This window comes from Drosophila subpulchrella, unplaced genomic scaffold (assembly GCF_014743375.2).
Source record: "Drosophila subpulchrella strain 33 F10 #4 breed RU33 unplaced genomic scaffold, RU_Dsub_v1.1 Primary Assembly Seq354, whole genome shotgun sequence".
Classification (NCBI taxonomy): domain Eukaryota; kingdom Metazoa; phylum Arthropoda; class Insecta; order Diptera; family Drosophilidae; genus Drosophila; species Drosophila subpulchrella.
In genome coordinates, this window is record NW_023665577.1 from 1452804 (window position 1) to 1470949 (window position 18146).

Sequence of the window (18146 nt, forward strand, 5' to 3'; positions counted from 1 at the left end):
TAATTATAAGTGAATCACAATTAAGAAATTTTAGTAAATAAGTATACAAGACACAATGTAAATATCTAAAATAATATGTAAATAAGAAATACTGTAAATATTTTGTACAAACTGTAAATAGGTAATAAAAGGTATATGAAAATAAAATAAATAATAAAAAAAATTGGTATAGTATTTTTTATTTAAATTTGGTATTTTAAATATCCAATCTACTACAACGTACATTTGAAATTATAATATCAAATTTACAACAAAAATATTTCAAAAAATTGATACCGCCTAATGTAAAAATGATATTACCGAAATATCGTTTTTACCATTTCGAACATATCAAATTGATATGTGCCGTATCAAGGCCAAATTGATACTGGATTTCATCAAATTGACCATCATATCATATCAATTTTTTTTTCTGTGTAGCATTCTACATATACATGGTATAATATTATTTCAGTATTTATGAATTATGTGTGTACAGATAACTATGCAGGTACATTATTTGTAGGTCGCACACATTTTGAATATGCCAAATATATAAATAGAAATTGTAGATTAGGACACTATTTCCAGCGTCCTATAAAATATATGTTATAAATAAATTGTTCAGCTCTTATCTTTTGAAAGGCTGCCCTTGCTTTTAAAAACAACTTTTAAATAAATCCTAAATTGGAATGATAATAAATGTTTTATATTAAATAAATAAGTCACACAACTAAGTCAGTATACTAATTTAATTGGCTGGCTCGAGCGGGTCAAGTTGAGGTGATTTGATGGAAAGCTACCTGCTAAAAGCGAACTGTTTTTGCACTGTTATTAATGTGATCACCCAAACCAGTTTTATTTAGCTAGTAAGGCATCATACCTGACCTGTAACAAGACCTACATGAAAAATCTTTAATTGCATACAAAGCAGTTAGTTTTTGAAGTAATTACTCTTATTTGTTTAAACTTTTAAAATGAACTATTTTTTTAACAAGATCGCTTGGATAAGAATAATTTTTAAATTCATTTTAATTACTAAATTAATAGTCGCAACATTTTTTTTTTAACATTTTTTAAAATAAAAATATTGTTGACTCTTTAATAAAACGATGGGAGTACATATTATTTATATAGTTTCAATGACCTTTCAATGCTTATAATTATCACAAATTTTTGTTCAAAACCAAATTAACTTCTAGGCCAGTTGTGTTTTATTTACAAAATATACAAACTCCCATCTAGTACAGGTCGTGTTTATCGTAAAATCTATCCCAAATCCGATTCTGCTTTGACTCGGGCAGCACAATAAACTCTAGTTGCTTTCCAATGTTGAGGCACATCTTCGGGCCTTCCTCATCTAAGGCTTCCCAGGTGGTCGTACTGATCTGTGGACAATTGGGATTATCGTTTCGGGCGAATGCCACCCACATGCCCACCATTCTCTGTATAGTTTGGTACTCCATCGAGGACTTCTCCACCTTGTTGGCCAAAATGTGGTAGAATAGGTAGGAAACGTCATCGGCATGACTGACTCCGCGAACGTGTTTACCGCACATCACCTGCCGGAAGTGATTAAAATGGGGCGAATCTACATCGAAGCGGTACAGATAGGTGGGCGTAGTGGGGGCGTGGCTGAGGCGGGCCAGTACAGTGCGGTGAATGCCATGCCAAAAGTGTTTTACGGAGAGTACTTGGAGGCACTCATTGAACTCCATGCGCCCGCGGGTTGCATCCTCGAAATTATCCACCTTAAACTGACGCAGCAGATCCTTGAGTTGAGATGGGGAACTCTTTTCCCTGATCTCTCGCGGAATCAGGGCTTCGAAGGCACTCAGCATGTGCTCCTCATCATGCAAGGTGGTCTGGTAGGAAAATAGGCCCTCGAAGGAGTTCCCGCCCAGGATCAGAGGCAGGTCATTGCCCCAAGCTGCGGACAGCATCTCTCTAATGGAACGGGGTAAAATACAGTCCCTGGTTATATATGGCTCCACCACCGGCGTAAAGGGAAACAGGACGTAGTCCCGCCGTTCTTCTTGGGAGACGAGGTTGATTCCGTGGGCGGCCATTTCGGAGGCGGGGGCTTTTTGGAGGAACCGGAACACCTCTTTCTCGTTCTCAGTTCCCGAGTATCCTAACTGACAGGCCAGGCGGTACGCCCACCTGCCACTGGGCTCATTGGCCCACTCGCAGAACATGGATCCCGACTGCATGATGGCCTTGTGAAAAAGTCCGCGGGTTTGCTCCGTGGTCATCATCACGTGAACGGAAGCCGCCCCCGCACTCTCGCCCATCAGGGTTATGTTCTGGGGATCTCCGTTGAATTGGGCTATGTTCTGACTGATCCAGCGGAGGGCCATCACTTGGTCCTTAAGGCCAGCATTACCGGGCACATCCAGATCCCGATCCGAGAGGCTGAGGAAGCCTGTAACACAGTAAAATATTCATTTGATAAACTTATAATTAATTATAATTAAAAAGAAGTTTTGTGATTCCCAGAAACACTAAAAGACTATAAAAATTCAACTCAAGGTTCACATTTCAAGCAATATGTAAAAGGGCTGTAATATAATACTTTTTAAGCATCTGTAAAAATTAATTAATTTAAAGTTTGCAATATATTGATAGAAATATTTTCTACAATGTTACACACAAAAAAAATTTTTTGGTAAAATTGAGCAATGCAGATTGTTTAGTAACTTTAAAATATTGTAATTTACAATTTAAAATGGTTGTATATGTACTCGATTTTGCTTTGTTTACTTCTTAATAGTTAAGCCACTATATATTAAAGTGTGCATTTGCTATTCCAATATTACACAATTTATAAACTAATAAAAATAGTTAACCTAACGTAATATCTTCCACACAAAAATGTGCAACAGTAACAAACAAATTTTCTCCATTAGACAATTTCTCCATGAAGTAGACATTTTTTATTGCACATTTTCAACCTTTCTCGAAGAAAAATAAATAATTAATATTCACATCTGAATATAGTTATACCCATATAACCACGCCCACTCTAACGCCCATAACGCTTAATTCTGTCTACCGCCGATAGGTGGCGCATTTCAATCTCGCTTTGCTGCTTGCATATCTCCATTTCCCTTTGGTCCCTTTAGCTGAGTAACGGGTATCTGATAGTCGAGGTACTCGACTTTAGCGTTCTTCCTTGTTTTAGTGTGTATTCATCAGTTAGTAACCTTGCCCCACAACTTTTAAAAGTGGAAAAATATTGCTTTACGCCAAGAGGTGTAGTATTTAACTCAGCTGGAAATTTACCATCGATCACGAATGTGCGCAATAGATGTCGCAACTTTCAGCTTATAAACTTTTTAAAAATATTAATGTTTGGATAAGTGGCATTTAAAAAAAAAACTGTTTGTCCCTATACCCTGCACTTTCCTACAGAAAACACCAATTCAGATGGTGAGCTCATTTAACCTTAAAAAGTCCAACCTAGTGTACAGTTACAAATCGCAATAAAATTAATTGATCGTTCAGGTAACAATAATTACAGGTGGGTGTTGCTCTCTCAATTTTAATTACAGCTAAAACGAAAGTAATAGTAGTCTAATGAATTCATGACGATGCGACAGTAGTGGACAATTAAACTATACATTCTGTGAATTATTTTCGATTGAAATTGAGCTTGCATGACATGGAGATTTCAACTTCTAATTTGAGTGGTGTAGACTTCCCTAAATATGGGTTCTGTGAGCATTATAATATTTAAAAATCATTATTATGTTTGGATACAAGTAAGAACGTTTCATTTATTTTAAGCTTAAGCCTTAGTCATCATAAAAGAATCAACCTTTTCCCACAAAGTCCAAAATAAGTACAGACTTAACCTTTACTCAAACTCATAATTCTATATATCGCGTGTAATATCACGCTATCCACACCTTACTCACCCACCATCCACACTTTTACTCAAACTCAGTTACCCATATCGCGTCTAATATCACGCGATCCACACTCTTAGTAGGTATGGTATTTATATGAAACGAAATTGCAGCTAGATGTGAATTTTAGCCACTTACCCAATGCACCCACTCTATAATTAAATGTGACAACGACTACGTCTTGCTGCATAAAGTAGTCTGGACTGTAAAAATCTCGACTAGCCTCGCCGATCGTGAATCCGCCACCATATATCCACACAATTACAGGCAGCGGTTTGTCCGATTTAAGGCGTTTGGAGTACACGTTTAGGTAGAGGCAATCCTCGCTGCCTTCGATAATGCTGAGGACGAAGTGCTTCTGCATGGGCTTGGCCCTCGGATAGGTGCAGTCCCTGACCCCCGTCCAGGGGCGGGGTGGCTGGGGGGCTCGAAACCGCAATTCCCCCACCGGCGGCTGAGCAAAGGGAATTCCCTCGAAGGCGAAGTACAGCTCATCATCGTAGAGCGTTCTGCGGCGGAGTCCGCGCACCTGTCCGTCCCTGGTGCAGACCACCTTCGTCTGCTTCGTGCCCAGGCGGTACTGGACGATCTTGTGGCCAATGAGCCTGTAAGAAAAGATACATATACCAATTTAACAATACTTTGAATTTTCTTTTTGAGCCTTATTATTTTTCCATAAAAAATATTTTATTGCAATGCGGTTCATAAATTCCCCTCTTTGCTGCAGCCTATTCAAGCACATTGCTTATTTAACTTTCGTTCAGTGATCCTGATTTTTGTTCGGTATGCCAGGGGTTAATGAGAGAGACCGACATGATTGAGACTAATAATAAGCTTTTCTTATCTTATCGGTGCGAGAGCGGAACCATCAATTGAGTACAGTAAAAGCTCCTTTAAAAGGCTACTATATTGACAAATCACTTGCAAACAAGCAAGACACGATATTATAATCACAAGATGTAAGGGGGCGGTGTGTTACAATTATTGAGTTATACTCAAAAGTAAATTTAAAATACAAAAGATATGGATTTTTTTTGCAATAAAAGATACGACGAAGATTTTTAGGATTTCGCTGTTTCAGAATATTACATACAAATATACACGTCAAATGTCAAACACGCATAATTTTACAAATAATGTGTAGAAAAGCCTATTAATCCGGCTTATGTTTTCATCTTGACAAAAGCAACATATAACTTAAATTTTGTAATATGTCTAATAATATGAAATCAGATTTTATAAAAGAAAATACTAACAGATGCTTCAAGCGGACTAATATAAAAAATAAGGATGGTGATACTTTACAATCCCTTTCTGGAAATGTTTAAGTGTTTTTCAAAGCCAAATAGTCTATAGTCTATAGTCTATAATCTATAGTCGAACAGTCAAATATTTTTGATTAATTCGATGCTTAATAAACCTTATCAATTTTGAGATTAGACTTTGCTTTCACTGGCATACTACAATTTAATTCAGTAAAACTGAAGAATGAAACACAACGATGTAAATCTCTCACTAGAGCTTTCACTGTAGTTAACCTACTTGGTACCCATTTTTAGCAGATCGCCCACTCCCACTCGGATCTCCATGGCTGGCGATGCCAATTATTGTCACTACCACTATTTATAGAGTAAATCCAAGGGTCAGAATGAACGGCGGTCCGGTGCGGTGAACGATGATGATAGTAGCACTTCCGCGGGCCGCGATCGACGAGGAACAACTGAACCGAGCTGAGAACCGTACGATTTGATCTATCAGTTCGACTGCCAGTAAAACCCCCAGCAGCCTCAATTCTGTTGGGGCTTTAATCACGCCCGCCGCTTATCGCAATATGAGTAGCTGTCGCTGCACCGAAACATATGGCGAGAATATAGAAGTAGAATATCACGACTGATAAGCGTAGCGGGCCGCTACTCACTACTCACTCCAGACAGCTGTTTCGTGTCTTCTGTGTAATTGCTTTTTAATGATTACTTTGTGAGCTCTCGTATGTGTTAATAAGTCGGACCTTATGTCAACTCTGGGCGGGTTAAAACCTGCCAACTCCCATTAACGATCGGGGTTATAGATCAGGCAATTGCCACGGTAATGGGTTTCATCATAGGCTACGCAAACAATATGAATTAATTTTTGAGCAAACATGCTAGCATTTAAATTAAAGCTGCGCGCGCAGCTAACATAAACTGCTTTTACTGCTTTCATTAACTCGCTGTTAACTTTAACGCCTCAATAACATTCAGGTGGTATTCTGTAAGTATGGAATATTTGGTATGTTGAATAATTGGTATATTTTAAAACAAAATTTATATGTATACTTTTTTATAATCACCACATAAATAGGGAAAAATTGTTTTAACAAGTTTGCAAAAATTGCAAGCAAAGACATTTTTATATACAAAACAAGGTTGTATTTAACCTATAATAAGGTTTTGTCTGAAAGAAAAGTTTCTATAAGATCTGTAGGGTTCGACATATATAATCTGGTCATACTGACTGCCAGTCTTATAATCAAAGTGATATTACGAGTATGAGTCGCCTTGTTGTAAGAACAAAAATATCGCAATTTAAAAATTGAATTTAAGCTCAACGCAGTGTTAAGTACTCATCAACAGTAGTTACATAGAGATTCAGATTCGAAATGATTTGTTTACGGGATTTCTCATTTATTTGGCGTCTATGGAATGTCAAACAATAATGTTTGTAGTATCAAATTGTTTGTGTGGTTCTCAGTTTCTTATTTGCTAGAAGAATGCAAAGTCATTTAACGTCTCATTGCAAAGTGTGGAAATTATTTTGAGCTTCGACAGCAGAAAATAGTGAGTTTCTCTCCAATTAGTGCACATAGAAAATTGGACTATAAAATACAACTTACGTGCAAAGGGAAGATAAAAATATCCAATCCTTTTACAAACTTTTATTATTATGGTAAGTGACTCATACAGTAACTCAAACAATTGTGTGGTCCGTTTATTTCTAAAAAATGCTTAGACTTGAAATCAATTGTAGGTGAAATGTTACCATCTTACAAATTTCATTACTTAACTTTTTTACAATTATGCTGGGTTGTTGTGAACTTTGTCGCATTTTGGGTAAATGTGTTTCTACGATTTCAATCAATGCCAATGAACTCGTGTGCCAGAAAATTCAACGAAGCAACAACTGAACAAGTGATATGAAAATAAAATGCTCCTACTTTTCCCATAAGAAATTTTAACAAACACCTAAAAGTTTTTAAGTTTGCATATGCATTTCAAAATTTTCTTTAATAAACGAGAGGAAATTTCGTGAGCATAACATAGAAAAAGTTTGTTTACGCGTAAACGATTTTGATTAATAAGGAAGCCCCGAAAAACGAAAGGCGACGGACGGCAACGTCAACTAATTAAAAAATTGTCATAAATCCCAAGAGTTAACCCATTTACAGTCGACTGGCCTGCTGAGAAATGGCCAAGAAAGGGATTGCTCGTATAACTTGAGCAGCTACTTAATTACACTTGCGCGCACTTTAATTTCCAGTTAAAAAATGCTTACCGAAAATCGTAAGCGACGGCAAAGAAATGTTAATTTTTCGCATCCCAGGAACCGAAGATGGGATCCCAAGTCAAGACGAGCCAAAACATTGTAAATTATAGGCTTAAGCCGAGAGATGTGGCAAAGGATGAGAAGTCAGGCTCCGCGAGTTGGTTGCATGGCGGGCTTATTAAGTTATACAGAGGTCTTTGGTTTGAAGGAGGAATGGGGTGTGGTCTTAAATTTCCAGCATTCTAATCTCGATTTAAGCCAGTGCGTGCAGCTCCGACGGTATCAAGTGAATTCAATGTCAAAAGGGTTAATTGAAAGTGGCGCAGCAGCTGTCAGCCCAAAACGGAAAGAGGGGAAAACTGGATGGGAGGCTTTCCCTGAGACACCTCCCTTTGCGGACACATGGCAAATATGCAGTAGTCATAAAATCAAAGTCCATAAAACGATACCGACCCACCGCAGTGCATAAAAATATTTTGCTTGGGTCCGGCTAGAAAGTTTCATGTCTTGGGTCCACTTACGCTTTTTTCCTGGAATTCTTATTGCACCCATAGGGAATTTTTATTCACTCGTGTAACCCAACTATTTTGAATTCGAAATGCAGACAAATTTCTATGCGTCAAAAATTATGCGTGCCTCGACGGGAATGTGAATATAAAGAGGGCGGTGTCAGGGGAACAAATTGTTTCCTTTTTCTTTGTGCTACTTTTCTGGAAATGTTCAGTTCAATTGCCACGTGCCTGATATTGATTTTTCTGCTAAATTATTGCCGAATCCTGCGTGGGCGGAACAATTAAAATAAATTACCGTTTAACAAATCAAGTTTTTTATCTAGAAATGTTTTTTTTTCATTTAAATTTTCTAATTATGTTTATAATTTAAACGATTCCTAGAAGTTGTTCAGAAAGGTCAAAACATTTTAATTAAATACAAAATTTTAGAAAAAACGAAAACCCCGAAAAACAATTGAAAATCTTATCAAGCCCCAAAAGAAAAGGGTAAATGAGGTACAAGCCACTGAAATTAAAATCAGAAGGGTTTATGTAGAAAATGGAAAGCGTTTTGCATTCAACTTTGCCATTTTTTACAAAGTAATTTGGTTAAAAAAGCAAAATGAGTAATTATTAAACTGTCGCCCCTGGGCCGAGATTGGGTTAAGCACGGGGGAAGCCGCTGAAAGGCAAAGGTAAGGGAAGTTGAAAAGTACGTTCAAGGGGAAAAAGGTGCCAACCATAAAGTTAACTTTCCTTCTTTCTCTGAATACATTCTTTTAGGGTACTCGGAAAGGAGCTGGGAAAAAGAAATAAATTAACTTTTTTAAGGCTGGGTGCTGTATTTCTTAGGTGGAAGGACTCGGCAAGTGCTCGGTCCCCATCAATGGCTAAATAATGGACTGCTCGTCTCATTATTAACTGAATGCTTTTTGATCTCGCTAACGCAAATTACAAGCTACACCTCCCCGACTCCTTCGCTCCCCGCTGCTCAACCAACAATGGAACATTATCTCGGCGCTGGTCCTGGTGTTATATATAACACTTTCAAATTGATAAGGACGGGGCGTGGAAGGCGTCGACTCCATCGTCATTTGCCAAGTTGCCACTGTCATTGTCTGGTGGCATTTGTAATTCACTTTGATTAAATATGCAAGGATGCTGGGCTCTCTCGCAGGACGCCGCTGGACGAGGACCGCATTCAAATGCCGCAGCAATGCAACGACTGTCGAGGGACCCGAAATCCAACAATCCACCATCTCACTTCACTGGGCGAAATTATTGCTGATTGCGGGGTAAGAGTTACACAAGATATACATATATAGGCTGACAAGCAAGATCTCCAAAATATGTAAATTCATATTTTTATGGTAAGCAAAACACATTTTTTGTTTTGTGACGGGTGTTTAGTTTATATAGTTACAAATTGAGAAATATCACTTATGTTCTGTTTTGATTCTTAAAAATATTTTTATTTTTAAAAACAAGATAGTACTCCTATGGACAGACAAGCCTTAAACTGTAATATGTACTCACGAACCATAGGAAATATCCAAATGCTTGGAATGTTTTAAATATAATTTGATAATTCGGTTGCTAAATAAGTAACTAGTTCATAAAAAACATTTATACGATCATAAGTAAAATTCAAGAAATTGTTTTGCTTTATACAGTTATGAAGAAATGTTACACTTTTTGAAATGAAATGGTTTCTTTTCAATACCATAAGCAACTATTTTTTAGTTCCTTTAAGTTGTTAGGCTTAAAAGTTAAGACAACAATGAATTCATTGAAATATCTAAAATTTTCACCAGATTAAATTCATCAGCTATTTTGTTGAGTGCATGCTGCCGCTTCTTAGTCAAGTCGCCAAGAAAGCGCAAAACAAGTTTGTGAATTTCGGCAACGGCGTGTCCTCTGACAGGATATAAAACAATCAGTGCAAGCTAGCGGAAACGGAAGTGCTGCCCCACCCCCGTTTCAGCCCGCCCCCTATGCCATTGTGTTGTGTGAAATCGTCTAAATTGTGGGCGTGGCAGGCTCTGTCTCTCTATGTGTGTGTGCGGCTCCTGTGAAATGTAGTCCAAAGTTGTTTTGTGGCCGCTGCCGCTCCAAGAGATGACTAACCAAAGAGTTGGACGAGAAACCGGGGGTGGGATATGAATAGTTGGTGGGGCACTCTCCGCCTTTGACTATTGTCTATTTTTGTGTCTTTCCCTCTGCTTCTGATTGCATTCGCTGGAAGTTTTCAGCTGGGTTTATTAATGGGTTAAATTGAAATTTCACGCTTTGCTGGCCTCGGTTCTCGTTGTCAGGGCTTGGAACAGGTCAGGTCGGCATCGGTCTCGGTCGTTGAGGCCATCCTTGAAACGAATGCATATTTATAGTAATGCGGGTCAGGTTAACCCAACCGAGAGATTATTTTGAAAGGATAATCGAATCCAAGAGAATGCCACAGCAAAGGTAAGGAAATACTGTGTTTTTATAGGAAGAATGGCTTAATATCCCTATTTCGTACGAAGTCAAAACACATTTATTTTTTTATTTTTACACGGAGAGAATTCTCAATTGAAATTGTTCTTTAAAATAGAACGAAGTGTTTGAAGTTGAAAATGTTTTCATTGTGGTTGAATCGAGTTAAATTGACGGTACTTACATTATATATCTCTACAACTATCCCTTTGCCCCTCGTCAGTAGTGTATACTTATCAAAAATATGTTAAATAAACCTAATTTAAGTTTCTGCTTCTTACCATTTTTTTTTTAATATTAAGAAAATTGAGCCAAAATGTACTCACCCGGTTTTTAAGAACGAATATTCTCAATTCAAGAACAATGGACTTGAATATTTCCCTCTGTGTACTTGTATCCGTTTTTCTTAATTCTCCCACGAAACGTACCTTTTAAACTATATTTGTGATACGCTTCAGGCTGCTTTTAATAAAATTGGATTCAGTTAACATGTTGGGTAACTTTATTTATATCTAAACTTAGTTTCCAGGATACCCAGTTCAAGACATCTCAAGCTTGAACTCGTAAATTTTAGCTTTTGAATTTAAGGAACATACTTCAAGAGAAAGTTGTCATTGGCGTGGCTGAATTCAGGCCCACGCATAGATTGAATGACGAACTTTTACTTTTCAGCTGTCCCGTACAGAATCCCGAGAACTCAGGACCAACAATGGGCCCTGAATATTTTTCGGCTGCTTCTGCCTCACGATGTCAGCTGTCAAGACTTGGTGCGTTGTTTTCCTTGTCCTCGTTTGGGCGTTTGCGAGGGGTTCTGAAAATGCAAGAAAACCAAACAGTTTTGTGGCATTTTCTTGCAGTTGCCCATCCCCTGCGCACTTCCTCTAGCCGTCTCTTTCCGTGCCCCATCGCCTGTCTCTCTCACTTTCTGGTCAACGCTCGTCGTTGTCGTCATCGTCTCGTTTTGGTGGTTTATAAATGGAATGCCATAGTGTGCTGTGGACTGCTGGCGGCGGAGGTCATCCTTTGTTCCTGTTGCTGACATCGTTGTCCTTCACTGCTGATTCGGCAGCTCGAAAGAGACGGCTTCTCTGTGTGGGAGGGAGACGGGGGGACGGACTGCCCTGGGGCTCTTTCTCACAATGATAAACTGCTGCGCTGGTGGCTTCGGCTCATGGACGTTTGGGACTATTTTGCTGGCCCGCAGGAAGAGGAACTCTCCAACATGTTCTGTTCATTATGCCCTGGCACAGGGTATCTCAGATAATTTTCTAGTTCCAATAATCCCAATAACCCATGTAAACTAAATTTATTTCTTTTGGTTGGTAAAGGTATTTAATTTTAAAATGATTAGTCAATCCTAGAAAATCTAAATTTCTTTTTTAAAACTTTACTGAAATCGTTTTTCCAAATCTAGCTGTTAACATAAAAATGCACCCTGTCACTGGGTGCTTCAGATATTTGTTTAATCAATAATAATCATTCAATTCTGCGTATCAAGTAATGTAATTGCTGGTTGACTGTTTATAAGATAACTTATAATACTTATAATTCCCACCTTTTTTCAAACACATTTTGTATTCTTCCTCAGATTGCCTAATTTAAATGAAATACCTATAGCTATATTTCATTATACTGATGAAACCGTTTTTTATTAAATTACTAAAGAAGGTTTTAAACCAAGTTTTTAGATTTTAAATCATATTTTAAGCTTACTGTGAGGATGAGATAGCGGATCTTTTTATTTCATTAGTAAATTATTTTTTTATTAAATTACTAAAGAAGGTTTTAAACCACGTTTTCAGTTTTTAAATCATACTTTAAGCTTACTGTGAGGATGAGATAGCAGATCTTTAAAAAAAATATATAACGTAATAAATAAAATGAAATTAAAGCGAATAACACGTTGGCTAAGGAAATAAGGGTATTGGCGGACATGCCTTCTATCAAGCCTTACTTATGCAGTTAGTCATTAGTTGCCTGCGGTTGTGGTTGCTTTATATTGATGACTCTAGTGGGGCTCCGACCATTTGCTTTGTGGGATAAGTCACAAGTTGCATCCGGAAATACGGCCCCACCTCTTTGGGCCTTCACCCTAAAATTTACACCCTCAAACAATTGCAAAGTCATTTGCAATTTGAGAAATTACTTGCCTGACATCGTTGAGGCTTCTCTCTTAATATTTAATGTTGTCAGTCTAGCAAATGTTTCTCCTCCCGTTCTCCATCAAGAAGACATTTTCATTTCTATTCTCCACTTTTTTTCTGATTTCTTTTGGCGTATGAAAAATCACGAACTCAATTTGAAAGATAAGACCTGCTAAGAAAGTGTGTAATACCTTTCACACCAAACTTCTCTGTCAGATGCTTTGAATAAATAAGCTTGATTTGCATTTGTTATGCTTCATCCTGAGTGTAAACGAATGCAATTAGATGTGGTTTCACTCGTTAGCCACAAAATGGAAATTATGTTTTCCAAAATCCTTAAATTAAAGATAATCTTTTGCTTTCCAATAATTAGAATACTTCCAAATATTTAACTTCATATCTTGAAATATTTCAATCGTTTCCCTTCATTGTTTCTTAATAAATTCCATTTTACGATTTATGGTCTAATTTTGGCGACCAATACTTCCCCCAGTGTATCCCTCTCTTCTGAAGACATCGCTAATTAGCAACAACATAATGTGCTTAGGTGTGGCGACACTGGCCGCAGAACCACACTCATTACATTGTCGCACCTAGTGGCCCTGCTCCCAGTTTGTACCCACTGTGTACCCCCGATCTGCCCGGAATGGAGCCATAAATACTGTGTGCAGCAGACTTGGCGGCCCTGTCTCGTGTAGCTGTACTGTTCCGGAGCCATACCTCCCTGACATTCTGCTAATTTAAATTTATTGGAACAAAATTTATGCGGCGCAGTTGCAGCGAAGGCGGTGGGGCAGGGGCACGAGCAGGGGTCGGAGGGCAGTGGGCAGGGGGCGGGGCGCATCTTCGTCGTCTGCATGCGAAATTTATGACATTCGCCTGCATTGACACTGGCAGGCTTCGAAATATGGCAGCCAACTGAACAACGGCCATTTTTATTTTTGGCATGAAAGAAGGGGCGCAGCAAGCCCATTTGGGTATGCAAATGTTGCGGCTTGCCATTGCTTGTTTTGCCAATTTAAATATGGGGTCCCACTCTTAGGCATATCCATAAGGATATTATTCAGAATCAGTTCCCAAAAACAGCATGAACTACAAACAGTGAGAGAATAAAAAGAATAAGTATTTAGTTTTTTTTTGTGGATTTTGAACCTGTGGTGTCACAGAAATGTTTTTCAACCAAGGGCTGTTGGAAAATTGGATTGGTGTACATTGTACAATCAAATTCCAGCCAATTTTAGTTGGCTTACACTTTAATAAGTTGATCTTTTTCTGTTTGCATAAATTAAATAAAGAATTCCATTTAAGTATTATTTTAACTATAAAGTTTAAATGTGATGTTTCTGAAATTTTACGTCTCTTTATCATCATCAAAATACACAGTTAAGTTTGGCATTTATACGCTTCAGGAGTGGATTACTTTGGTCTTTATATATTCTAACCGTAATGCATATTTTAATTAATCGTTTTCATTTCTTTATTTAGGTTCTGTGAGAAAATTAAAAAATAATAGTTTTGTAAACATACATAGTTTAGTATGTAGTATATATATTATAAATGTACATATTTAATATAGAATTCGTAGTAACGATACATTTACAACATTTACAACGATCAAATATTACCTAAAGTTCTTTTTCGTCCTAGAGAAGATAACTAATTTCCTATTGTCGACCCTTGTTGTTATAATCCCACATCTAACACACATTTCTAAAATTTTTTAGCACATACTTTGCTTGCATAATTTATAATGTAATTAAAGCGATTGGTGTTTGTTGTTGATTTTGTTGTTTGGTCCACGGGTGAGGGGGGAGCCCAAACACATTTTCGGTTTTTGTTGTAGTTCTGTGGTCGTTAGTCATGCACCGGGTTTGTTCATACGGGGATACGGCCAAAAAAAATACTGGAATAGAGAAATTTTAATTGAAATTATAATAGCCTCATTATGCAAATTTCTTTTTTGTAGCTTATTTTTCACCCTGTTATCCCACACACAAAAACAAACACAAAACAAGCACCAGAAAATCCAAAATGTCGCTTTCTCATCGCTCCCCTCGTTTTTGTTTTTGTTTATTTTCTATTTGTGTTAATAACATTTTTTTCCCTGCTGTGTTTGCCGAATGTTTGTTTTGTTGCCAGGGCAATTTTATTGTATCACGGGGAATTTCTCATTTTGTACACTTTATTATTCAACAGTTATTTGTTGTTCTTCTGTTTGCCGTCGTTTTGTAATTTCCAATTTCAGCGCTGTAATTTTATTTGTTTGACGATTTGCAGAAGGGTAACTCTACTGCAATATTAAATTAAGGGATAAGGAATCATTGCCATCCACATTATTCGATGAATATTTTATTGCATTCCCATTAAAATTTAATTTTCAAAAATTCGTTTGAATACGAAATGGATTCCTCTCATGGAATCGGAAATCTCGTGTCGTTTTGGAACGATTTATTATTTTTTTATTTGATGCAGTGAAATTGGAATTTTTCGTGGTTCTGTGTTGTAAAGTGTACGGTGACAAATCGCAGTACAGAAACTGATTTGTTTGTGTATTCAAACCTTAATAAGTCCTGCAAACTTAACGAACAGAAATGAGGCGTGCAACCAAATAATAATTGCGAATTATAAATTCGTGTGGGGGGCTGGAACATGCTTTGGTTTGGTTCCATTAACAGCTAAGCAACTCCAATTTGCTACCTTTTGCCGTGTGGAAATCCCCCCTTTGAATGGGCACCCCGAATAGAGGTTGGACTCATTTACAAAAGGCATAAATAATGCAGGCCAAAACAAAATTTTAACGGCACAGTTTCGCACAACTGAATGCGCACAAATGGGGGAAATCCACCTGTTCGGGCAGATTTTCGCCACTCCCTTACTATTTTACCTGGGCGTGGGTCAACGACCCATTTGCCGCGAATGCGTGGAACGTGTGAGTATTACCATTTAATAGCATTAACTTGAAATATGTAAAACAAACCCAACTGAATAATGGAGGACTAGCTGGGCTGGAAATTTCCTGGCCATGAGGAAGGGTATCCCTTTTTTGTCATAAGTTGTGACCCACTTAAAAAAACATTTTCATGTTAAATTTATTTTATATAAAAATAATGCAACTTATGTAAGGTTCCATTAATTGTATTTTCAGGTTCCGACAGTATCGTTGAATTCTACAGAGTTAACAAATATATTTAATGAACCTATCATATTATTTGGCTTTAAGACTTTGCCTGACAATAGAAAAATTCAGCACGACTTTGACTCAAACTAAACGGCCAAACATATGTATGAATTTTGCAAAAACAAACTTTAATAGAATCGCTCTTTCATCCAAAAGTTCATTTCAAAGTCGCTTTGAGCCGACATAAAACGCTTTCTGCCTCTCGTGGACGCTTGATAGTCCAGACCGGGCAATTTCATAAATATAACCAAAAGGCCATCAGCGCGAACGATCCATGGAAGCGCAGCCAATGAAATGAAGCCCCAACCCAATCCTTTATACTGCATCCATGGACGCTCCACAACCGAAATGTGCAATGGGGCGTTGTGTATTGCATAAATATTTAGTCAGGCGATGCATTAAAATTAATGCAAAAGAAGCAAAACGAATTGGACTCGTAAAATGCACTGAATTTTGCGATGGTAGTCCTTAAAGACGACTAAACAGGGATGCAGACCACCCACCACTGGCCATTAAATGGAATCTCTCTTCATTTCCATTTCCATTCCCACCGCAAACATGTTCAAATGTCACATTAAAAATGGTTGCTTCTGCTTTTGCATTAATTAAAACTGCGATCGATCGATATGTTTGCTCGCCTGGGGGGCTGGGATTATAACATTTCTGTAAAATGCAAAAATTGACAGAAAAATAATAACAATTGGCAGGCGCGACTCGCGAGTGTGTGTGCACAACAGATATTCCCAGAAACATAACAAAGCACAAATTGCACCCACATCGCACTCGTTGGCATTACGGTTCAAGTTATATTGGGTTGGCGGTGCTCCCGATTATGACCCAACTGGGAATTGCGGCTATGACCGCAGAAATGGATACCGGAGTCAATGAAAATTAATTGTTGTTTTAATGATTCATTTTTCGTTGTATATATTTTTTGTTAATTGAAAAATGCATTAAGCTTAGTGTTCTCAACGCCGAAAATTGAAGCTTAAAGCGTAGTTTAAAGATGTGAGGCAATAAAATCATTAGTCTTGCCATCGATAAACATAAATCACTTTTCAATGTAGGTCATGGCAATTGTAATTAACAATTTATAACAATATTTCTGCAGTATTGGATGCGGGATTATCCTTAATTTTCATATGATATTATTAAATACATAATACCTTATATCAGCTGCATCAGCCGAATAATTCCATTGTTTGCGTTGCAAACACATACAGAAAATTCTAATAAAGTCGTTAAAAAACTGTTTGCAAAACCCACATAATTGATTATATTAAATTAACATTGAACAAACACTGCAAAGTAAATATTTTCCAGTAGCAGCAACCGGAATCTAATTCGAATTGTGCAATCAACTGTAAACCTAATGAAAAACTAAGATAAAACACATAATTAAATGGCAAACAATGGCGTCGAAAAAACCGTCGAGTGAAACCAGAATATATATTTACGTAACATTTGTTTGTTTACGCATTTATCGGTGTTATTCGTTATCCTTAAAGCATATTCGAAAGGAAACACTAGCTCTTCATACTCGCATTAAATCATTTTGTATTGCATCAGCAGACTTATCTTTCGATTTTCTTAAGCTAAGCTGTTCTATGCAATGCAAAAGGATTTAAAATAATCACCCAGGTAACTAACTATAAAAGTGAATAAATTAAAATTTGATTAGGTTTTTATATTTTAGATAAATTTTACTTCTAAACCATTTTTCGCTTTAACGATATTTAAGTAGAATAAGAATAATTAGAAATGTTCATTGAAATAATCTCCGTGACCTGCAAGAACATAAGTAAAACAAACATTTTTGTTCACACAAATCCGTTTGCATCGAAAAGCCTTGCCGAAAAGTCAATTTAAATGGGCGGAACGTTTCCTTTTTCCGAATTTTACTTGTCACCCAACTGAAATCCATTTAGTAGCTGCAGATTTAAATGCGAATTCAATGTCCATCGAAAAGTGTCAAATCCCTTTGTCGCAACCACTGGCCACGTGCTAATATCACCAGCTGCTGTCGAGGACCTCCTACGGTTCAGCTGAATGGACATTCTAGTGTCCTTGGGTGGTGTTTTCTTAAGACTCTCAGCTCTGCAACTTTGAATGCGGATTGCATCTGCATAGTGTTGCTCATACGCCATGTGGTCCGGCCACCTCAAAGTCGGAAAGACGGAGGATTATTTCCTTTATCGAGCCAAAGCCGGAGTTTGTTAGTGAAATTACCCAATAAAGTTTTACAATCCCCTTTAAACTTGTTACTTTTTTATGGTCACTTTGGGCTCTTTAAGGGTCCTTTCGCAACAACAAGTTGACTTTAAATTATTTTGTTACTGGTAGGACATAAATCAATTTTGAAGTAAAAAGTAGATAATACAAATAAACTGGAACTATTTTTGTTATAAATATTTAGTTTTAACGAAGGATTTAAATTGATAATAAAAAG

The 18146-nt window shown here is 37.3% G+C and overlaps 2 protein-coding genes across 2 annotated transcripts; one reads left to right on the top strand and one right to left on the bottom strand.

The window, feature by feature from the left end:
• Positions 1-713: 713 nt before the first annotated feature.
• On the bottom strand, positions 714-5649 carry LOC119559784 (esterase B1). The gene is made up of 3 exons (XM_037872864.1): positions 5433-5649; positions 4029-4495; positions 714-2404 (listed from the first exon to the last, which is right to left on the bottom strand). Exons 1-3 carry the CDS (start codon positions 5477-5479, stop codon positions 1221-1223), a joined length of 1698 nt encoding a protein of 565 aa, XP_037728792.1. The 5' UTR covers positions 5480-5649; the 3' UTR covers positions 714-1220.
• A 3404-nt stretch (positions 5650-9053) lies between these two features.
• On the top strand, positions 9054-9191 carry LOC119560178. Its single transcript, XM_037873538.1, has one exon. It carries the CDS (start codon positions 9054-9056, stop codon positions 9189-9191), a length of 138 nt encoding a protein of 45 aa, XP_037729466.1.
• Positions 9192-18146: the final 8955 nt, after the last annotated feature.